Genomic DNA, 21,002 nt, shown 5'->3' with positions numbered 1-21,002 from the left:
ACATTGTTGGCGGTTAAGAATGTACAAAGAATTGAAACATTTTTGGTGGTGAGATGATGGTTGAGTTGTCTTCTTTTTCCCGTGACGTATGCTGCGGTAAATCTTTGCTTTTCCCGCCCCCAACGTTAATCAACACGACAGTTTTTGATATTTTGAAGTGTTGGAGTATGCTTCTTCATTTTTTGTATTTGTGTTTTTGTATGGGGGACAGAAGCCACAAGGGTGGTGACAGAGCAAAAAAAAAAAAAAAGAAGTATCTGGTGAATGTAAGAAAGGGTGTGAAGCCGCTTGTGGATGAAGACCAGAATCTTTTCGCTGAAATGGAGCCGAGAAGAGATGGAAGCGACGGCCTTTAAAGTTTTTTGAACGTCACTCTTGCTACTGTTTTTACTCAAGTAGTTTTATTTCTTCCTTTTCTTGAAACTATAACTGCTGCTGAGGAGGGCAGGTGGATGAATAAGGAGGTGTTTGCCCACACCGCTCTTATTGTTGCATTTAAGCTCTTCGTTGTCATAAACCTTTTTCGTCCCTGCATTTTTTTCTTTGAAGACATTAAGCAGCAGAAAAACCGGGATAAGCTGAAGGGCGTGGAAACAGAGGGACGTACGCACTCTGCGCCCACCCAGCCCGTACTCTAGTGCCTACAGCGTGGAGCGCACACAGAGAGTCTTGCCATAACCTTTTTGTCTCCCAGGGTACTGGGCTCGAAGTCTATACATTTCGTAGGTGTAAGGGGAACACAGAAAAATAGAAGGAAAATAAAAAGGAGCCGGTAAAACCCCTTTTGATGAGTTCTGTACTTGACGGGCTGAAGCAATTACTAGTCGCCTCCCCGTTCTCACATGCGAAGTATGCTCTTTTGGTGGTAATAGCACTACTGTTTCAGGGCGTACACAAGTGTGTGCTTGCTCGCCGAGCAAACCCATCATCGCCGCGACGGCACGCAGGTAAGGCGTCCGGTCGACATAGACGACCCACTGTACGCTTCGACAGCACCCTCTTCTGGCGGGTTGTGGGGCTTCTCCGTATTTGTTTTCCCAGTGTTTTCTCCCCTGAATCTGGTGCTATGGTTGCTTTGACGTTGCTGCTCGCCCTTCGCACCAGGTTGACGCTGATGTTGTCCCGTGTAGCCGGGAATAACGTTAAGGCACTCGTTCAGAAGAACTTTAGGGAATTGTTACTTGGCATCGGTGATATCGCTTTATATGCCTTACCCGCAACCGTAGTGAATGTGAGCATCGGCTACACAATTTCCTCAATAGAGTGGCGGTTTAGGGAGCGGCTTCAGCAAGCTCTTCATAAAGAGTACTTCCAGGGGCGCCGGGTTTACGACCTTGCAACTACAGGCACCGTGGACAACCCGGGCCATCGTGTGACGAATGATGTCCAGTGCTTCAGCAGAGAACTTGCGGTTTTGATACCTTCTATACTAAAACCGTCGATGGATATCGTTACATTTTCTTCTGCGCTGGCCGAGCACGGTGGTCACAACGAATCCCTGCTCATATTTTCATACTACGCATTCGTTGCCGTGCTATTTCGACTAATTCTTCCAAACTTTGCAACTATGATGGCAGCCAGTCACGCAAAGGAGGGCAACCTTCGCACGATGCACACCCAGCTCCTTCACCACGCGGAAGAGGTGGCGTTTTACCGCGGTGCAGATGTTGAGCGTGCGACTGCTGATCGTCTCCTTCGATCGTACCTGCGATTGGAAAGTAACATTAAGCGCCTTAAGTGGTGGGGCACCTTAGTCAGCTCGATGTTTGTTGAGTATGGATCGACGTGCGTCGGTTTAGCAGTTTGTGGATTCGATGTTGCCCGTCGTGCAGATAGCATGGATGCCGCTGGTATGGCGCAACTGTATGCACGGAACGCGAAGCTGTGTACTTCGTTGGCCAAATCCATCGCAAGGCTTTTTTCAATCCACCTAAAGGTAAGCGCTGTGTGTGGCGGCGCCCATCGTGTTGGGGAGCTACAGGATTCTCTTCGTTCCCTCGAGCGAAACGAACGGGAGACGACGCTAAGTTTGGTGGAAGAGTCCAGTGACGATAAGATTGTGTTTAAGAACGCGTACATTCTCTCCCCATCTGACAAGATGATTCTTGCCAATTACAACGCAACATTCAAGGCGGGCCGGCACGTCCTCATAATGGGTTGTAACGGAGCTGGAAAGACGGCCCTCATCCGCGTTATCACTGGCGTGTGGTCCCTGCGTGAGGGTTCCCTGAAACGTCCTCCCCCATCCCAGATGGTTGTACTGACGCAGCGGGTTTACCTCCCCCCGGGGACCCTACGGACTCAATTCACTTACCCAACCTCCGAAGCAGACAAGCGGGCAGGTGATATCGAAGACGCCAAACTTGTAGAGTTTGCCACCCGCGTTGGGTTGAGAGGACTGCTGACGCGCGTGGGAGGGTTGGATGCATGGAAAGAATGGTCAGAGGTGCTGTCTGGAGGTGAGCGGCAGCGCGTGGCGTTTGTTCGCGCACTTTACCATCGACCAACCTTTGTGTTTTTAGACGAGTGCACGAGCGCGGTGTCCCAAAACATTGAGCCAACGTTGTACAAATTACTTTTGGATGAGGGTATGACGTTAATAACGACATCTCACCGTGAATCGTTAAAGAAGTTTCATCATGATATTATGATGTTGGATGGTGTGGGCGGATACACAGAAACGGAGGTGGGGCAGCCCAGGGTAACCATTTGATTCTACTTTAGGCGATCCTTTTTCGCACTGTGGGCGGCAGAAGAGGGTTACGTCGTCGGTTTGTGAGTGGTTGCGATGGAATCGAGGAAGAATAAGGAGGCATTGAAGCTGGTAAGAAGCGGGTTGTCCTTTCAGAGCATGTGTTTAGGTATCAGCTGCGTACGTGCTCGGCTCTCATCCACCTTATGCAGCAGTTCATGAGGTAAACGAATTGCCGTACGTGCAGTTGAAAGTCCCATTGCTGGGCCTTACCGGGAAGCTGGCAGAACTCATTTCCTTTGCTTCTGTTTTCGCTCGTACTCTGCCACTGTAGTCTGTCTTGTGCGCATAGAAAAATTGAATTACACCGGGTGCCGGGTTACCGGGCGGTTGTTTTTTTTTTTTTTGCATTTTTATAAATGAGCACATTTAAGTTTTGTGTTGGTGTTTGTTTCATTTCATTTGTGCCGTTCAGTTTCCCGCGGCGCAAGTCCACGAAAATTGGTTTTGGGTGGTTATACACGTTGAAGCTGCAACAGCGGTTGCAATGCCATGTTCGATCCTTGAGTCGGGGTATTGTTATCGTTGTTGTGGCTGAATAAGTGCACTGTCGTAACGACGTTGATGCGGCAGGGGCCGGTAGGAACCGACATCTCCGGCAAACGCGGCGATTGATGCCCTCGGCAACAACATAAATAATGAACAAAATGCAAGATCTAGCGATAATAATTACCATAATAAAGCTGAATCGACGGCTGCCGTTAGAGACGAAGTAATGGTCTGCTGATGGCTTCCGTCTGTGGTCGTGTGTCTTTCCGATATGTACAGGGACCGCTACCGGGTCTTTGTATGCGCCTGGAATGAGGAGGAATTTGTGAGTCGGGTGAGGGTTAGTGTAGCATCCTGGGGTGGAGCGTGGTCAGGATATGGTTTCCCCTCATTATTTTCGTTGAGGTTGCATGAAAGTTGACCTTAATGAACCCTTTTCTTTTTTTTTTTTCGTTACTCACATTTGCCCTCTTTGTTGATGGAAATCAGATGGTTTGCCCCAGCGCACACGTTGTATCCGTTTTGCCCCAATCCCTCCCCTCTCTTTTCCCCCTGTCCGCGATTGTTCTCTCCATGCGCAGCAAGGGGGGGGGAAGGAAATGTGCGAGCGGAGCTGACGAAACTCTTTTGCTCTCCTGGTACGGGCATATATGTTACGGCAAGTGCTTTTTGTTTCAACCCTAACTTTGTTTTTTTACGTCTTAGAGGAACGCAACAGGCGGTACATCAGAAGTAGTTGGGTGCGTGAGGAGAGTAAACGCGAAGGAAAAAGAGGTAAGGAAAGGTGCGCGCGAAAAGGTGAAGCTGTGAAGCAGTGGAGTGGAAGAGGTATTCAGCAGGTGAACCAAGCAAACTGTAACCCAGCAGTTCACTGCAGAGGCATTCTGGCGAGGAAGTAAGCAAAGAAGTTTAACATCTCGTTCATATCCGTTTCTGGAAAGATGTCGACAATCTACAATTTCAAAACGGTGACTGTTGTCCCCTCATACAAGGACTTCATCGACATTGTTCTTTCCAAAACGCAGAGAAAGACACCAACCGTGGTCCACAAGGGGTATCATATTTCCCGCATTCGTCAGTTCTACATGCGGAAGGTGAAGTTCACGCAGAAAACCATCAACGAAAAGCTCACCCACATCCTAACCGAGTTTCCGCGAATGGATGACATCCACCCGTTCTACGGCGATTTGATGCATGTATTGTACGACCGCGACCACTATAAGGTGGCGCTGGGTCAGGTCGGCGCGGTGCGACACATGGTGGATAATGTGGGCCGTGATTACGTGCGGCTTTTGAAATACGGTGACTCTCTCTACCGCTGTAAGCAGTTGAAGCGCGCAGCCCTTGGCCGCATGGCAACCGCTTGCAAAAAGCTCACGAGCGCTCTGGTATACCTGGAGAAAGTGAGGCAACACATGTCTCGACTGCCCTCTATTGACCCCAACGCCCGAACACTGCTTATCACGGGGTTCCCTAACGTCGGTAAGTCAAGTTTCATGAACAAGGTCACCCGCGCGGATGTAGAAGTACAACCCTATGCCTTCACAACAAAGTCTCTCTTCGTCGGGCACACGGACTTCAAGTATGCCAGTTGGCAGGTAATTGACACTCCGGGTATTCTGGACCATTCCCTTGAGGAGCGCAACGTTATTGAGATGCAAGCGATCACTGCACTTGCCCATCTTCGTGCGTGCATTCTCTTCTTCATGGACCTTAGCACTCAATGCGGGCATTCAATAGCCCAGCAGGTTTCCCTTTTCAAGTCTATTGGCCCCCTCTTCACTGGCAAACCGGTGATTGTCGTATTCAACAAGAGTGATCTGTGTACTTTCGACGACATTACGGCAGAAGAGCAATCTCTCGTTATGACAGCCATTGAAGAGTGTGGCGCCAAATGGATTACGACCAGCACGCTCACTGACGCCGGCGTAGGCGACCTCAAGACTTTGGCGTGTGAAACGCTGCTTGCACATCGTTCGGAACAAAAGGAGGGGAGCGGTCGGTTTCAGGCTATACAAAATCGTCTCTACTGTGCGGTGCCGCAGAAACGCGATAACGTGGAAAGACCTGCGTATGTTCCCCCTTCAGTGGAAGAGATTCGCCACCGACTTGCATCCGGTGAGCCAGTGCGCGAGCGCCGCAAAACGGAACGGGATTATGAGTGGGAAAATGGGGGACCTGGACAGTACCAACCAAATGAGCGGAAGACATGGGATCTAGAGAACCCCGAATGGGTGGACGATATCATCCCTGATATCATGGACGGGCACAATATCTACGATAACGTAGACCCTGACATCCATGAGCGGTTGATGGAATTGGAAGCAGAGGAGGACGCACGTCTGCAGGAATTGGAGTTGGAGGCATCTAAGAAACGTCCACAATATGAGTTACACGACTCTACTGTCGAGGCTGTTCGTTTTATCAGGGACAAAATCAAGGTGATTAAGATGGAGAGGGCTATGAAGAACCCTTCACTACGTCGCACTAGGCGGCAATCAGTTGCAATTGAGAAGTTTAACAAGCGAACGGGAAGCCAGGTTGATCGCTCAGCAACCCCTGGTTGTTCATCTGAAACCACAAATTCGTCCGCGAAGAGAGGTCGGTCCTTGTCCGCTGCACAGGAGGCAGTTATGCGGGACCGTTCATCTTCGCACATGTCTACCAAAACGACGCGTGGCATTAGTTCTCACTCTGCGACTCGCGATCGCTCACTTAGCGTAAACCGCGGCGAAGGGTACAGAGACGTCAATGAGAAGCTGCGTGCTGTGAAGCTGAGTAAGGTGGTCGCTCGCCCGCGCAACCTTCAAGCTAAGAAGGGAGAGGGTGATCGTGCCATACCGAACCTTCGGCCGAAGCATCTCTTCACGGGTAAGGTGAAATCTAACGGCAGACGCGACAGACGCTGATGTACTGCTTATTAAGTAGGGACCGGCACCACATTTGCGCTGTTGGGTGCTGGCTGATGTGATAGCGAGTCAGAGGAAAAGAGGAAAAGAAAGGTTTCATCGCTTAATGATTAATAACAATAGTATTAGTATATACAAATACTCCGTTCTGTCCATCCGCCCGGTCAGTTCTTGTTTCTGGTCTGTGGGAAAGCGTGCGACACCAGGAACTGTATCTCCCTTGCTTTTGGTTTTTTCTTGTGTCGTGCTTTCTTTTCGTTTCCATTGTTTATTTTTCTACCTACGTGGAGCCCTCTCATTATAAGTACCTGCTGTGGATGAGGAGGAGTGTCGCTTTTGCAGGTGAGGCTGCCAACAGAAGTGGTGAGAAATGGAAGACGGAAAGCAGGGATGCCGGAGAAGAATATAAGTATGAAAGGTAGGGGGCTGGGAATCCAACCTCGTGGACGCTATATGTGGTGCGTAGGACTGACGCGGCATTAACCATGCGCTAAGAAGAAGTGACCGATTTCAGAAGCATCTGCCCCCCGGGTTATCATCTGATGGTGTAAGCTACTTTTAGATACTTCTACAATATTCTTGTTCGGATGCAGTCAGAAGAGAAATGAGGCAGAAGCCGGGGACATCTGTTGCGGAAGAGCGGGTAATTCAGTTTTTTATTCATTCCCTAAGGGCTGTTCTGCACTTTGAAACTTTGCCTTGCTCTGTTGCCGTAGAATACCTTCTTCCGTATTGCTTCAAGTTTTAGCTCGAGACTTAGAGCGTCATATTTGCACTTACGTGAAGGACTAGTGTCTCGGAAGCGATGTTTGTACTACCGGCTATGAAGGACCCGGACGATGACTTTTTCGAGGCCGCTAACAAGGCGAAAATGAAGAAACTTACGCGGCCCCCACCCACGTTGGCTCCTGCGCTGCTGACACTGTGGGGTCTCCCTTTCGAGAGTGAGTTCCCGGAAGAGGGATCGGGGCGGACGGCGATTGTCCGGGAGTATCTTATGGGCTGCGCATTATGGATACGGGAGTTCAACGCCTCTCTTAACAAGGTATTCGACAGGGCCATCATGTACGCAATAAAAGACGAAACTATAGAGCGCGAATTCATTGAGGAGGATGCGGACCGCTTTGCATGGAAGCACTTCGCAGAGCACACACGACTGGCTGCAATTGAGCGTTTTGTACGGAGGGAGGAGGAGGGGCGACGTGTTATCGTTAGCGCTTTTCTCGTTTCATCGTTGTCGTACGTCGGCCGCCTGGAGTCAGTGCACCGTCAGTACGTGGCCCTTCAATTTTTGGAAAGTTTCTTTTTGAAACTTTGTCAGTGGAAACCTGGTTGGATGTGGCGGCGCGTGCCTGACGTTTTCGAAGATGGTGACTCAAAACCGGTGGCGGTTTTGCCATCGTGGTTGGTTAGTCTTGAGGAAGAGGAGACGATGGCGAGGAAGCACATAGAAGATAGTTTTTTCTCCAGAATCTTACTATCGGCTGATGTCTTTGCTTCCGTGGAAAAACGGCTTACGTTTGAAGGGCACAAACTCCACTTTGAGGAAACCATAGCGACAGCGTTCGATAGGAGCGCCACTATAATTCAGGCAGCATACCGCGGCTTCCGTTTGCGAAAACTTCGTTGCATTCAGTGAAGATGGGTAATGTAACATGTAAAGTTGTGTTAGAACCATATGTGTGCTCGTAAGGCGTGCCGCCCCCGGGCAGGATTTCCCTCTTCCCTATTCCTCTGCGTGTTTTCTTCACAGCACACCTACGAAATATGCGGTGCTTTGTCGAACTCTGATGTTGTTTCCCATGCCTTATTACCCTATTGCTCTCTTTTTCTTCCTTCTGCATCAGGTATTCATAGAGTCCTTTAGAGTTAAGGGAGTTGTTTCTTGGTTTTGTCTTTTTCTTACTTTATTTTGGTCTTAGATCATTTTTAGTTGTTGATAGTGTTTTAGCAAAACGTGATACCGGCTTTACCTTAGCGTCCTATTCGTTGGACATCTTTTATTAACGCCCTTCCTCATTTGACCCTTCTCTCTTTCCTTATTCCTCGCGTAGGATGACCGCACTGTCAAACGGGTCCTTTATATTCACAGCGGGCAGGGGGAGAGAACTACATTTACTCGAGAAGGGCTCAGATCAAAAGTCATACATTGTGTACGGTGGTGAGGTGCTTGCCTTCGCTTGTTGTGAAGAAGATCATGTCATAGCGATCGGCCTCAGGTCGCAGTCGGGTCCGGATCAATGTGTTATTCGGATATACCAGTTTAATGGGAGCGAGGTAGGGGATATGTTAGCAGAGGCATCGTGCTTGAAGGTGACACAACTCATGTGGATCGAGAGCCGGCAGCTGATGGCTTGTGGACCCGCGGGGTGCAGCTTGTTCGTGTGGAAAAAAAATCTCTCAGTGTCCTTCAAGGACAGTGCAGTGGGATGCTTTATGCAAATTGGGCGAGTGGCCTTGTTGTATTCCGAGTTTCAGACGATCAAATACTGGAGTTTCGACACTAAGAAGATGCTTGCAGCGGTTAAGCTCCCTCAAAGGGATCATCGTGTGCTTACTGTTGCGAGCGCAGGGTACTTCTGTTTTGCGCTGTATGAGGACGGGACGGTTCAAGCGTTTTACGTTACTCGAAGCACCGTAAAGAAATTAGAAGTGTTTAAGAAACTCTTTCCTATGTTATCAACAAATGGGGCGGTGGGAGGGACGTCGGCGCAGTTGTTGTTGTGTGCTTTGTCATCCCGCAAAGTGCTTGTGGGGTTGAGAGGAGGCGGTCGCGTGCACAAATTGGAGTACAAGAACGATAAAGTTCTGGTAGACAGCTTGCAGGAGGATCTTCCGACACCTTTTGCTCTGATGGGCATCTCTCTTGATGGGCGTCGCTGCCTGGTCCTCGATACAAAGGAGGGGCGGCACTGTACTCTTGTGCTTTCCTTCGGTGGAACAAAGGAACTTTCACCGGGTACGGAGGCCCGCTCCGTGCAAAAGAAGCTGCCTCCCGCAGAAAAAACGAGGCGCACGGGGGGGGATCGCGGTCCGGGTAAAGTAAAGTGGCCCGGTTCGTACCGTGTCAGTTCCGTTTTGGTGGCTACGGGTGTGGTCGTGGTTTTGTCTGCGTTGGTAATTCGGCGGTTTTCCTCCCGCTAGGCTTGTGTAAGTGCTTGTTTTTCGTCTATTGTGAGGCAGGGAAAGGACCCGCGCGACCGCTCAGCGTTTTACTTATTTTTCCTTTAGCACCATGCATTCGCAGTTTGTGTGTAGATGCGTACGTGCGTCTCTGGTGATGGTACGAGGGTGACAAGGTGACGTTAGTGGAAGTTAGGTACGGTTATACACCACTATTTTCCATTGGCGTTTTGCTTTTCCCCTCTTTCAGTTTTCTTTTTGTTTCGAACCCCCTTTTGGGGCGCCGCGCGGGAGTGGGGCATGATTTGTATGGGTGTGCTTTTGAAAGAGAGAGCTGACAAGTGTTAAGGCGAGTATCTAGTCCCCCTCCCCCCTTTATCATTCTTCGTGTATTTAATCCGCTCTCACCTGACTTCGAGTTCACAAGCGTGGAGTAGGTGCAAATGGGAAGAGGGGTGCGCAGTTTGAAAAGGAGATATTGAGAGGTAACGAACCCCAATTGCCTGTCATCCGTTAAGGAATGGTTAAAAGTAAGGTTTCACTTTTTCTCTCCGGAGTATTCACCTGTTTGGTCCTTGCGTGGGAAGACACAATTTATTTTCGCACGAATTCGGGCGGGGAACTGAGAAGGACGTAAAGGAAACGAGAGGCGGGACAGGACTCCGGCGTGCCACGATTACTAACGCAAGAGAAGGTGAACGCTCGCACATTTACGTTTCTTCCCCGCCCTTGCCTCAGTTACAATATCTTCTTTCCACTTTTTTGATCGCTTTTCTTTTTTTTTTTTTTTTGGTAAAGTAGATCTGCAGGATTTTAGCATGGAGGAAAGGGAGGAGGGAGAGGTGCGGCGAGAAAGCTTTAACGCACCCGAGGCGACTACAATGTCGAAACACGGATCGTTGAAGGATGCAATGAGGCAAGTACTGGAGACGAAAGGCGTCATTGACCACGTAAAGGCCGAGTTACGTGCAGCCATTTTCCATTCACTGCAGGAGTCTAATTCACAGGGGGACGACATCGAGTCCGCGCGGCCACCTATACCACCGGAGAACTTGCTTCTGAATGAACTAATTAAGGATTACATGGCTTTTAACGGGATGGAGCACTCGCTGTCGGTTTTCAAGGCCGAGTCGGGTGCAGGAAAGGAGGCGACCTCTGCAATCATGCCGCGCGCAATATTGGCTTCGCAGTTGGGACTGACAGGGGCACCCGCGTCTGTGCCTTTGCTCTACGCGATGTTGCATGAGCTTCGTACCTGCAGCGAAAATTCGTAAATCATGCCTTTGCTGGGGGCTGTGTGGCATGTCGGAAGGGGGACGCTGTTTAGTGACGTGATTTCTTTCCGACAAAAAAGTTTAAATTTGCGCAGCAAGTGTTGGAGCCAGTAATAGAAGTTTTGGGGGGCTTCATTGCACACCGCTTCCTTCCCTACTCTCGGTGTAGCTCCCACCATCGTTTGTTCCCTACTTCTTTTTCCTCCTATCGAGTTGATTGTTAGATGTCTAAATTAGGGCCCAGTTTACCCGCTATTCGACGTGGATTGTTCTATGCCCTCTTCAAACTGCCTCTTTTCCCATGAAGTTATTTTGTGTAGGCCATAGAAAAGTTCCTATTCGTGTGTCGCCATTCGACCATCCCATTTGTGTTGGCTGCAGTTCTACACTTTCTTTTTCTTCTGTACTCAGAAAGCGGGAGTATTGGAACGACATGAGCACTACGAACCCCCTCGATGTCGTGTTAAACATGAGGCTTGCAGTGAAGGAGTTGACCAACTCTGCCGCCGCCTCAGACAAAGCGAGCGAGAGGGAGAAGATAAAGGCTAAAAAAGCCCTTAACAAGGACAATATTGAAGCCGCCCGCGTCTACGCCGAGAACGCCATACGGAAGAAGGATGAAGGAACAAGTTATCTTCGTCTTGCCTCTCGTGTTGATGCCGCCGCCGAACGCATTCAATCTGCCATGCAAATGCACGCGATGACGCGGTCGCTTGAAAAGGCGATTTGTGGAATAAGTAAGGTTCTTCATTCACTGGATCCTGTGCAGATCACGACGGCAATGGATGCGTTCGAACGGCATGTTGACACTGTTGCAGTTAATGCGAACGCGATGGACGGCACCTTCGAGAGGTCACGTGCCTCGGCAGTGCCAGCGGCAGAGGTGGAGTCCTTTCTCGAGCAGATTACGCCAGACAATGAAATAGATATAAGCGAGCAAATAGCCGTCGCCACCAACTACCTGAAGAAGCGGCCGGCTGCCACGAAGGTGGGGGATGATGTGGGAATAACGGAGAGGATGCAACGTATTAGCATCGGTGCACGGTAACAACAGTCCAAGCAAGACCGTGTTTCGTGCACTTACGTACGCTTTAAGTAATGATGTACTCATTTTTGTTCATCGGGGATGTGTGCGGGGAGGGGGAAATAAGGCGATACAAAGGGCATTAAGGGGTGTGATAAATAGGAGGTTGATGATGTTCCTTTGTATGAGTCTTGTGGGGAAAAGAAGTTCTTTTCCCTTTTTTAAAATTTAAATGTTTGTATTCCTTTACTCACCGAAACCTCGTTCCCCCACCGATGTGCTACATTTTCTCCCCCTTTATGCCCTTATTTTCTCTCCTGCGCTTTTGTTGTTTGTTTGTTTATTTATTTTATTTTTAACGTGTTTGTGTACCCTTTATGTGTTTTGACCGTTGTACATTCGGTGTAAAGATTCGTCCCTTACCTTCCGTCTACATCTATACCTAAACATATATATATATATATATATATATAATCGTGTGTAACTTAATTTCTGCTTTTTTACTCCGGCCTGTGTGGTAAGGTCCTTCAGAGCCGTGGATCGTAGGAGAGCAGGTGGTCGTAACGTAAGTCGCCGAACAAACATAAGATAACCGAATAGAGAGTGTGGGGAAAGCACTCAGAGGTAATGAATGTGACGTGTTTTCGCGTTCTGCAGCCTTTCTATCTATCTTTCTTTCTTCATTTTTACATGTTTTTTTTTACTTTAAATAACATCACATGCGTTTTTTTTACGCATAGATTTTTTTTATTCCATTCTTTCTTTGTTCTCTTTGTTCTTCCCTTTGTTGTGATTACTTTCGTGCGTATTTCCTTTGCTGCTGCTGTGTCCACCCACCTGATAGATGGGAAATGTGCTCCCCAGTCTTAATCACCTTAATTCTTTTTTTTTTAAAATGCTTTTTTCTTTTCTTCTTCCCTCTTACGTCCCCAACTGTCGTTTGTCAAGTTCCTCTTCGCTGTAAGTCTTAGCGATGCGGAAAGCCGCTAAACGTGTGGAGCGGACGGAGGGCACCACCTCCTCTGAACGCAAACATCGGCGTTGTGTTGAGGAGGACGAGGAGGGAGGGCAGCGACTGCGAGCCGCCGGAACCCGTAAAGAGGGACCCACGGAAGACGAGGACTGGGAAGATGTGTCAGAAGATGAAGAGTCTGATGGGAGTAATAGCAGCGGCGTGGATGAGCCTTTTAATGATGGAGTGGAGGAGGAGATTGTTGACAGTTATGACGAAGACGACGAAGATTATGCCGAGTTTCAACGCGAGGCAGAAGCCATGGTAAAGGGGTTGCGGAAGGTAACATTTGATGACGATTCGACCAAGCAGGAAAATGATGAAGACGATACGGTCCCCACGGTCTGGCGCAGTGACTGTGTTGACGACCCGGAGGGACAATGTCAGAAGTTGGATTACTCTAACAAAGCGTATGACTCATTTTTTCAGTTGCGGACGGAATATCCTTCCCTCTCGTTTCATGTGGTTCGGGAGCAAGAGTCCTCTACAGGTGGCGGCTGCACCACAAAGTACCCACTCTCACTGACCCTGGTGTGTGGTTCGCAAGCAGAGGAGTCATCTAAAAATCAGTTGTACATCTTGCGTGTTACTAACATTTGTCGCACGAAGCATGATGCTGGCAGCGATACCGACAGTGATGACAGCTACATAGGTGACGAGGGTGAAAGCGAAGACAGCAATGAGGATGAGGCACCTGAGGTGAATAACGGAGAGCCCATTGTACACCATCGGACGATTTCCCACCACGGCACTGCCAACCGTATACGATGCGCACACCGCAACCAAAATTTGGTGGCGGTGTGGTCTGACGCGGGGAATGTGCAGGTGTTCGATATTGCAAAGGAAATAGGGATGCTTTGCGACTACCCGAATTGGATAAAAGAGCAGGTGCGTTCGGGGGCACAGAGGAAACAAGCATCACTACTGTTTTGCACTCCGTCAACATCCCATAAAACGGAGGGTTATGGGCTTGACTGGAGCAGCGTTTCGGAGGGTGTCTTTGCCTCTGGTGATTGCAATGGTGATCTATTTGTGTGGAAACCAACCGAGGACGGTCGCTGGACTGCCGTCGCTAGTAATACCGTGGGTAGCGAGAAAGGGGCACCATCTGTTGAGGAAGTTCAGTGGAGCCCTACCCAGACGGATGTTCTCATCGCAACCCGCGTTGGCGGCACGGTTGAGGTGTGGGATACGCGTGATATGCGCGGTTCGAAGATACATTGGCAAGCCGATCCCACTGACATCAACGTTGCTAATTGGAACAAGGCGCTGCAGGCTTCTCACCTTCTTGTGACGGGTGCTGACAGCGGTGCTGTGGCTGTGTGGGATCTCCGCCATGTGAGCAGCGGGGTCCCGATCCAGCAGCTCCCCTGGCATCGTGGAAGCATCACGTCCGTTGAGTTCTCACTACATAATGAGAGCGTCCTTGCCGTCGCGGGTGACGATGGACAGTGTACACTCTGGGACCTGAGTCTTGAGCGTGACCCCAGTGAGGAGCAGGAGGTTGTTGGGGAACTTTTTGGGCGTCCCGATCTCAGTGGGATCCCGGATCAGCTGATGTTCCAACACCAAGGTCTTGAGCACCCGAAGGAGGCCCATTGGCATCCGCAGATACCGGGCATGATGATAACAACAGACTACGCTGGACTGCATCTTTTTAGGCCGATGAATTGGCGGTCACTGATGAAGTGATGGTGACGAGAGTGAATAAGGAGTAGGAAGGGGGGAGGAAAAATGAATCGAGTAAAAACAAAAAGGTAAATGAATGTGGGAAATAAAGAAATGCTGGTGACGAGAAGGGAAGCACTGGTAAGGATAAAATGAAAATGCCTGCTGCAGCACAGACCACCACACAAATGTGTGTTTTCCTTAAGGGGGTTGAGGAGGACAGGAATGCATCCTGCAGTGAAACTTCCGGGGTGCTTATGTTGTAGTCACCTCTGGTTTCCCCCGTTGAACAGCCATTTTACAACGATATTCCCTCAAACACACGGGGCTAAATTCCTCACTCATTGTCTCTTACCGTTACCATGTTGTCTGCGCGTTGTGGTACCATAACCCCTTCTTTTCGCCTTCTTTCTTTGTGGATTGTGTTTATCGGCTGCGCACTGCGGTTTATTTCACCAGTAGAGATTCATAACCCACCGAAGAGGGAATTACAAGTGTCGCAGCGTAACTGAGAAGATTTGAGCAACACAGCAAGAGCGAAGAACTTTGAGGGAGCTTAAAGCTCGCAAAGTTGTCTCTGTTAGCGTATCTATTGGGTGTTGAGTTTTGCGTCAAATCATGAACATTATACTAATAGGACTCGTTATGGTAACGGGCTGGAGTATTGACAAAACAGATCCAGAAGTGCAGTCGGTTGTTCAATACATGTTCTACTCAGTGCACGCAGTGCTCGCTGCGGTAATGATCTACATGTTTTCTCGTATTTGGGATACCAAGGACACACGAATGCTGCAGGTGAAGGATACGTACACTGGTGAGTGGGAACGCATGACGGTATCAGACTACGACTTTGGAAAGTGGCGCGAGATGTTTTTTCTGAAAATGATGCTTCCCGTTTGTATTGGACTCTTTGTTGCTTTGCGGTGGGAGATGCCTCTTGTGCTTCTAGTCCAGTGCGTTACAAACCCTATCGTGGCTTGGAATGCCCCCGTTACGCAGCTGTACCTGCGAGGATTCAAGGAAGAAGGACCGCTCGTAAGGCCATGGAAGGATGAGGTGGCCACGGTGGAGTGGATGAGAGAGATGTTTGGCCTGGCGCGGGAAGAACAGGACAAGTTCCTCTCGGGGCAGAATGGTACCAAGGGCAGGAAAGGCCAGTAGCATCATCGTGAGTTAAATGAACGTGGGCCGTGTGACGATTTGTCGAATGGGAAATGCCATTGGTTTAATAACCCTTTCAGCACCGCCTGTGGAGGGATAAGCACGGAACCATACCTTTTTTAGGGGATTTACTCGTGTGCAAATTCATCTGGCTGTTTTTGGATAATCTAAATAATGAAATGGGGGACCAAAATTGCGCGGCACACACTTTGCAGCGTGCGCGTTGACCTCGCTGTCACACTTCAAAGACTCTTAAGTGATGGTGGGAAGTGTGCTTGCCTTTTCGATCCCTCCTTCTACACGCGTTTGCCTCCCACCCCATGGTAATTCTGCGTCGCACCACTCTTTTTGGACCACCGTTCAGTCAAAGGGCGATGCACGTCGACACCCTTTCGAATCCTCGGCGCCTGTTTTCTCGACTGACAACATTTTTACTATTTTAAACGATCGTTTGCTCTTTGTTCACGGTGGAACAGGCTTATTATTTCGTCAAAAGGTTATTTTTAAGTTTACTTAACCTCCGTTGTTTCTTTTCCATCAATTTCCCCCCTAGGAAACCCGCTGAGTTTTGTCACTGGTTCAACAGCCGATGGAGTGCAAGACTAACTTGGCAGGAGGGTTGCGAAACGACGAACGTAGCAACGGCAGCAAAGATGCATTATTTTCGCCGTTGAACGCTATGAGGAAGCTACAGGAGGCATTGAGGTCAACCGACGTGTTTGAGCTTGAGGAAGCCATACTCGTTGCAGAGAGAAGCGTCAACACCGTCTCCGTTCCACGCCAAATGGCTGTGTCTCTTCGTACGCTTCTGGAGCACAGCCGAGACATCCTCAATAATCACCTCCAGGCACGTGAGCCGCATCTAAAGTCTCCTCAGCAAGTACATCGAGATGGGAGCAGTAAGAAAGCCTTAGTGGTGCTGGAGCAAACTGCAGCCGGATTCCCAGAGCAGCCTTGTCGTATGGAAACTGATGTGGGGCTCAGCGAGGTGTTGCATAGTGATGTTATGAGGGATATGAAGAATGATGTTGCCCCTTTAGAAACTGACCACTGGGAGGAATCTGGGTCGTCACTGGCAAGTCGTAGCAGCGCTGAAGCGGGTGCTTACAACTCGCTCTCGGTGTCCATGTGCTCTAAGAAAGGTGTTCGCACCCAGCCTCGTATTTGCACAACAGTGGTTGGTTCCGCTACAGTGGAACGTGCGGGGGCGGCGTGCAGGAGCCACGGAAAGATTGCCGACCTAAATAGTCCGTTCAATGACTTAGCAGAAGGGGAAGAAGTTATGCGGAGCGCGGTGGAGCAAGGGGAATACACTGACCGTGTGCGCTACTTCGAGTATGCCTTGGCTGAACAGGCCAAACTCTTCGCACGGGCGGAGGAGTTCGCATGGTCTTCTGAGCAAGGGGATGAGGGAAACATTGTTGACGCGCATTTGAGCCACTGCTCGTCCTTTACTTCCCTTTACTTCAGTTCTGATAGCGGCGAATGGGATGTGGTTGCAGCGAGCGGTGTGGCGTCACCAGAGATTATTCCTTTGAGCACAAACGTACTTCGGGGGTTGCGCTCCGATGGGGTAGGGCCCTCACGTCTCAGGGCTTCTTCAACCCCTTCCTCTCCCTTTTCCTCCCAATCGTCCGATATTGGTATGGTATTTAGATGGGCCCTTTAGTGACGACATCATTCTAATGTGTCGTAATATGACCTCATTGCCATTAGTGTTGGTGCGCATCCACGAGATTGGGAATGCGAAGGGAACTGTCACCTTCCAGCAAAATGTGATGGTGGTTGGTAACTGTCGTGCAAGCGGGCAACTTACCCGCCGTCTTTTCGTCAAGACGTTCAAAATCTTACCTCTCGGTTTCATTGTGTGTATGCATTGATCGTATATTTTTTCAGTTAGTTTACCTTGTTTTGCCCTAGGAGGGTAACTCAGGAGGGAAACGAAATTCTCTCTCTCTTCATTCATTCATTTATTCATTCTTTTAGTTGTCCGCATGCTTAGCGAAATAAGTAAGCATTCCCCCACACATTGTTTATTTTTTTGTTTTGTTTTATTTATCGAGAGGGTGCCGCCATACGGTCTTTACTCTTTCTGTTGTTGTGTGAGCTGGAGGCGAATTCATCTTTGGAGTTCACATCCTTTAAGTACCCCGTCTACATTCCCTTCTACAGTTGTCGCTGCTGAAGCGATGTTTGTGTCTGTTTCCGCGACTACCGGGTTTCCATCTTCACTTCTCACATTTCGATATTTTTATCGTTTTCCCCTTTCGGCTTATGTGTTGGTTATTCTTTGTATCCGAACGGCATCATTACTATTTTTAGCGTCACATCGACTAGGTGAAAGTAAGAGGATGGGACGTAGGCTGCGGCAGTGTGGACCGCAGTGCGTGAGTGGATGTGGCTGTTGCAGACTTTTACGTGAGGCCCATGAGACCCAACTGGAGGCGCAGCGGGTGGTGTTGGAAAAGCGGCACCCGTTGGATGTACCGAAAATGGGTGAAGGGGCCCGACAACTTATGACAGACGAGCAATTCAATGTATCGAATCCAGCTGTGAGGCTTCGCATGCGGTTTCTGCATTAACAGTCTCACTAACTCCATTATAGCAGACGCTTTGGCGCTGTAGTGGGAGGCGTTTCGATGAACTGAAGAAACGTTTGCTGGGCACCCACTCACTCACCCAATACTGTTGTTGTCACTATTATTATTATTGTTTTTATTTTCACCCGTGATAACTGCTTTCTCTTTAATTCCATTTCTGTTTATTCCATTGTCTTCTGTTCCTTACTTCTCTCCTACTACTTCATAACCCGGAATTTTTGGATCCGTGTTGGGATGCTACCCGGTGAGAAACCATCCCTCAATGGTGGCGTTACCGTCTTGACATGTATTAGTTTTCGTGTTTTTTTTCCTTTTGAGAACCAACTACTGTTAGTAACAGTCCTATCTATCGTAACCGTTTACGTGTTTGCACAGTAGAGGAGGGGTGAAGAGTTCGCGGGTGTCGATCCCTATATGAAGATAAGTGAAGCTGTTTCCACGGTTACCATTTTGTTTATTTTATCTTATTTTGCTTGGTTCCTGGTTTTCCGTGCGGTTGTGCAGAAACTCAAAGGAGGCCATTTTTTTTTTTTGTAGGGATTTACGCATGACGAACTGAGAATAGCTTTATCATCTTTTCCTCATTTTTTTTAAACATATATATGTAATTATAAATCAGAAATAGAAAGAGGTTTTCTTTGGAACAAAAAAAAGCAATACGGATTTTTTTTTTGACATTTTTGGTATATTGTTCTCTTTCTCCGGGGAAAAAAAATCACTATTGACTCGCAGGCATTATAAAGAGTCAAGGGGTTGCCAAAGGAAGGGATTGTCTGTTGCTGCAAAATATGTATGGGTTGTGCCATGCATTTCGCACGTCTCTATCTCTCTTTCTCTTTTCGCTCCCCAACTTACTTCAGTGCGATTCGTGTTTTTGCCCTTTTGCTTTATATGCCTTCTTTGCTGTTACTTTCGTTCTCTCATTACCTGCATATCCCATTTGGTTCTTGCCTCTCCTCATTATAAATTTTGTTTACCGACTTGACCGTTGTGATAATAAGAAATTGGGTTACGTTAGACAGAGTCCCTCGCGCGCAATTTCAAACATGCAGGGGCAAGCCGACGCCCTTACGCCAAAGGCCCAGCGTGTCGCTGCTGGTGAGACATATTTTTACCGTGAACACCGCAAGCCGCAGGTGGAGACATCCTACCGTATTCGCGTCATATCCGGCACGGCAAACTATGCCCTATCGGAGAGTGTGGCGAAATATCTCAAGGTTGACCTCTGCCGGACAGAGATCAAGCGCTTCGCAAATGGTGAGTTGAACATCAAGGTGGTAGATGATGTCCGTGGCGATGACTGTTTCATTCTCCAACCCATTGCAGCAAATGAGCACACCGATATCAATACCGCCATGATGGAGCTTCTATTACTCGTGCACACCTTGAAGCTTTCTTCCGCCAAGCGCATCACGGCTATTGTGCCCTACTTCGCTTACAGTCGGCAAGACCGCAAAACGGAGCCACGCGTCCCCATTTCTGCCTCAGCTGTCGCACAACTTTTGCAGTGCATGGGTGTGGACCGTGTCGTTACGGTCGACCTGCATTGCGGCCAGATTCAGGGATTCTTCCGCAACATGCCGGTAGACAACCTCCTCATGTTTCCAGAATTCGCCACGTATGTCATGCGACAGCCGTGGTTTGACCGGGAGAGAACTGTGGTTGTGTCACCGGATGCAGGTGGTGTGGAGCGTGCGAATGTGCTCGCAGATCGTATCGGTGCAAGTCACATCGTGACAATCCTCAAACGCCGCTCCGGCCCCGGTAAGGTGGACTCCATGCAGACTGTGGGGAATGTTGAGGGCTACACGTGCGTTATCGTGGATGACATAGTAGACACCGCTGGAACACTTTGTAAGGCGTGCGAACTTTTGAGAGACATGGGTGCACTGCGGTTGGTGGCGTGCGCAACTCACGGCATCCTCACCGATCCGGCGTGTGAGCGCATTTCACAGTGCGATGCGCTCACTGAACTCGTTGTGTCAGACTCTATCGCTCAGAATATCAACTCGCAAAAGTGCAACAAACTCACCGTTCTGACGATAGCGCCACTCCTCGTGCAAGCAATTTACAATCTTCATTTCGAGTGCTCGTTATCCTCTCTGTTCCGCACATAGTGTGTGGGAGAATTCACGGTGATCCCTCCGCCTCCTTCCCCATTTTATTACGTACCTCTCCGTAGTATTCCTACGTTGTTTTCGTTTTTTCCTCAGTTTATCTTTCGTTCGTTACAGTTCCTTCCTTCCTTCCTTTCTTTTTTTCATTTTACTTGGTGCTGTTATGTGGTCCCTTTCCCGCCCCTTTTTATGTATCTTTTCTCCCCACATCTACGTCTATTTTATACGTACGTGCGGATGAGGGAGAGGGAGGGGATTTTTTTGTTTTTGTTGTTTAAAAACCATAGGACGACGATTAATCCTAATGTTGTTGTTACTGTTAGTGTGTTCTTTGCGCTTCTCCCGTGTAACGGGAGTGGGTGGATGGATATTCGAATTCTCTCTTCGTGTACTTTGAACCCGGCGACGCCATGCACCGGGGAGAGGGGACAGGGAAAGAAAAGTAAAGTAAAAAACAAAAGGACGAGAATATCACTACATCAACCCCCTTTTTGCACACGCATATGAATCATGAAAGAATAACACTCGAAGAAAAGAAAAAAAACAAGCGGGTGCATTCCTTCGACCCCCCCCCCCTGAATGAAGTCTAGCGGGTTTTAACGAAGCTGTTCCTCTTTTATTTTCTTGGGAACGATAGACGATGCACCCATGTCAATATAATATAAGGAGAGGGATTATAAAGGATAAAGAGGGAAGGGAGAAACGAAATAAGGAGAAGGTATTTTTTTTGGGAGGGGGGGTGTGTGGTGTGAGGAAAATCAGGGACTGAGAAGCGATTGAAAGGGTGGGTTTCTTGAGACACAATTTTTTTTTTTAATTGCCACTGTTTCAGGTATCGTTGTTACTACTAATCGCGAATAACATATTGAATAG

The 21,002-nt window shown here is 48.7% G+C and overlaps 13 protein-coding genes across 13 annotated transcripts; 12 read left to right on the top strand and 1 right to left on the bottom strand.

Moving 5' to 3' along the window:
* Positions 1 to 53: 53 nt before the first annotated feature.
* On the top strand, positions 54 to 356 carry TbgDal_XI3470 (hypothetical protein, unlikely; the record flags this gene model as incomplete). The annotated part of the gene is made up of 1 exon (XM_011781192.1): positions 54 to 356. One exon carries the CDS (start codon positions 54 to 56, stop codon positions 354 to 356), a length of 303 nt encoding a protein of 100 aa, XP_011779494.1.
* A 431-nt stretch (positions 357 to 787) lies between these two features.
* Positions 788 to 2,713, top strand: TbgDal_XI3460 (ABC transporter, putative; the record flags this gene model as incomplete). Its single annotated transcript, XM_011781191.1, has 1 exon — positions 788 to 2,713. One exon carries the CDS (start codon positions 788 to 790, stop codon positions 2,711 to 2,713), a length of 1,926 nt encoding a protein of 641 aa, XP_011779493.1.
* A 358-nt stretch (positions 2,714 to 3,071) lies between these two features.
* On the bottom strand, positions 3,072 to 3,428 carry TbgDal_XI3450 (hypothetical protein, unlikely; the record flags this gene model as incomplete). Its single annotated transcript, XM_011781190.1, has 1 exon — positions 3,072 to 3,428. The coding sequence occupies one exon, from the start codon at positions 3,426 to 3,428 to the stop codon at positions 3,072 to 3,074; it is 357 nt and encodes a 118-aa protein (XP_011779492.1).
* Positions 3,429 to 4,182: 754 nt separating this feature from the next.
* Positions 4,183 to 6,150, top strand: TbgDal_XI3440 (nucleolar GTP-binding protein 1, putative; the record flags this gene model as incomplete). The annotated part of the gene is made up of 1 exon (XM_011781189.1): positions 4,183 to 6,150. One exon carries the CDS (start codon positions 4,183 to 4,185, stop codon positions 6,148 to 6,150), a length of 1,968 nt encoding a protein of 655 aa, XP_011779491.1.
* Positions 6,151 to 6,955: 805 nt separating this feature from the next.
* Positions 6,956 to 7,789, top strand: TbgDal_XI3430 (hypothetical protein, conserved; the record flags this gene model as incomplete). The annotated part of the gene is made up of 1 exon (XM_011781188.1): positions 6,956 to 7,789. One exon carries the CDS (start codon positions 6,956 to 6,958, stop codon positions 7,787 to 7,789), a length of 834 nt encoding a protein of 277 aa, XP_011779490.1.
* A 416-nt stretch (positions 7,790 to 8,205) lies between these two features.
* Positions 8,206 to 9,294, top strand: TbgDal_XI3420 (hypothetical protein, conserved; the record flags this gene model as incomplete). Its single annotated transcript, XM_011781187.1, has 1 exon — positions 8,206 to 9,294. One exon carries the CDS (start codon positions 8,206 to 8,208, stop codon positions 9,292 to 9,294), a length of 1,089 nt encoding a protein of 362 aa, XP_011779489.1.
* A 797-nt stretch (positions 9,295 to 10,091) lies between these two features.
* On the top strand, positions 10,092 to 10,547 carry TbgDal_XI3410 (hypothetical protein, conserved; the record flags this gene model as incomplete). Its single annotated transcript, XM_011781186.1, has 1 exon — positions 10,092 to 10,547. The coding sequence occupies one exon, from the start codon at positions 10,092 to 10,094 to the stop codon at positions 10,545 to 10,547; it is 456 nt and encodes a 151-aa protein (XP_011779488.1).
* Positions 10,548 to 10,848: 301 nt separating this feature from the next.
* Positions 10,849 to 11,595, top strand: TbgDal_XI3400 (vesicular protein trafficking mediator, putative; the record flags this gene model as incomplete). Its single annotated transcript, XM_011781185.1, has 1 exon — positions 10,849 to 11,595. The coding sequence occupies one exon, from the start codon at positions 10,849 to 10,851 to the stop codon at positions 11,593 to 11,595; it is 747 nt and encodes a 248-aa protein (XP_011779487.1).
* A 949-nt stretch (positions 11,596 to 12,544) lies between these two features.
* Positions 12,545 to 14,275, top strand: TbgDal_XI3390 (hypothetical protein, conserved; the record flags this gene model as incomplete). Its single annotated transcript, XM_011781184.1, has 1 exon — positions 12,545 to 14,275. The coding sequence occupies one exon, from the start codon at positions 12,545 to 12,547 to the stop codon at positions 14,273 to 14,275; it is 1,731 nt and encodes a 576-aa protein (XP_011779486.1).
* Positions 14,276 to 14,869: 594 nt separating this feature from the next.
* On the top strand, positions 14,870 to 15,412 carry TbgDal_XI3380 (hypothetical protein, conserved; the record flags this gene model as incomplete). Its single annotated transcript, XM_011781183.1, has 1 exon — positions 14,870 to 15,412. The coding sequence occupies one exon, from the start codon at positions 14,870 to 14,872 to the stop codon at positions 15,410 to 15,412; it is 543 nt and encodes a 180-aa protein (XP_011779485.1).
* Positions 15,413 to 16,001: 589 nt separating this feature from the next.
* TbgDal_XI3370 (T. brucei spp.-specific protein) lies at positions 16,002 to 17,081 on the top strand (the record flags this gene model as incomplete). The annotated part of the gene is made up of 1 exon (XM_011781182.1): positions 16,002 to 17,081. One exon carries the CDS (start codon positions 16,002 to 16,004, stop codon positions 17,079 to 17,081), a length of 1,080 nt encoding a protein of 359 aa, XP_011779484.1.
* Positions 17,082 to 17,406: 325 nt separating this feature from the next.
* Positions 17,407 to 17,994, top strand: TbgDal_XI3360 (T. brucei spp.-specific protein; the record flags this gene model as incomplete). The annotated part of the gene is made up of 1 exon (XM_011781181.1): positions 17,407 to 17,994. One exon carries the CDS (start codon positions 17,407 to 17,409, stop codon positions 17,992 to 17,994), a length of 588 nt encoding a protein of 195 aa, XP_011779483.1.
* Positions 17,995 to 18,800: 806 nt separating this feature from the next.
* Positions 18,801 to 20,129, top strand: TbgDal_XI3350 (phosphoribosylpyrophosphate synthetase, putative; the record flags this gene model as incomplete). The annotated part of the gene is made up of 1 exon (XM_011781180.1): positions 18,801 to 20,129. One exon carries the CDS (start codon positions 18,801 to 18,803, stop codon positions 20,127 to 20,129), a length of 1,329 nt encoding a protein of 442 aa, XP_011779482.1.
* Positions 20,130 to 21,002: the final 873 nt, after the last annotated feature.

This window comes from Trypanosoma brucei, chromosome 11, assembly GCF_000210295.1.
Source record: "Trypanosoma brucei gambiense DAL972 chromosome 11, complete sequence".
Taxonomy (NCBI): Eukaryota; Euglenozoa; class Kinetoplastea; order Trypanosomatida; family Trypanosomatidae; genus Trypanosoma; species Trypanosoma brucei.
The sequence above is the reverse complement of the archived record's forward strand: the minus strand, read 5'-3'. Positions and strand labels throughout refer to the sequence as shown.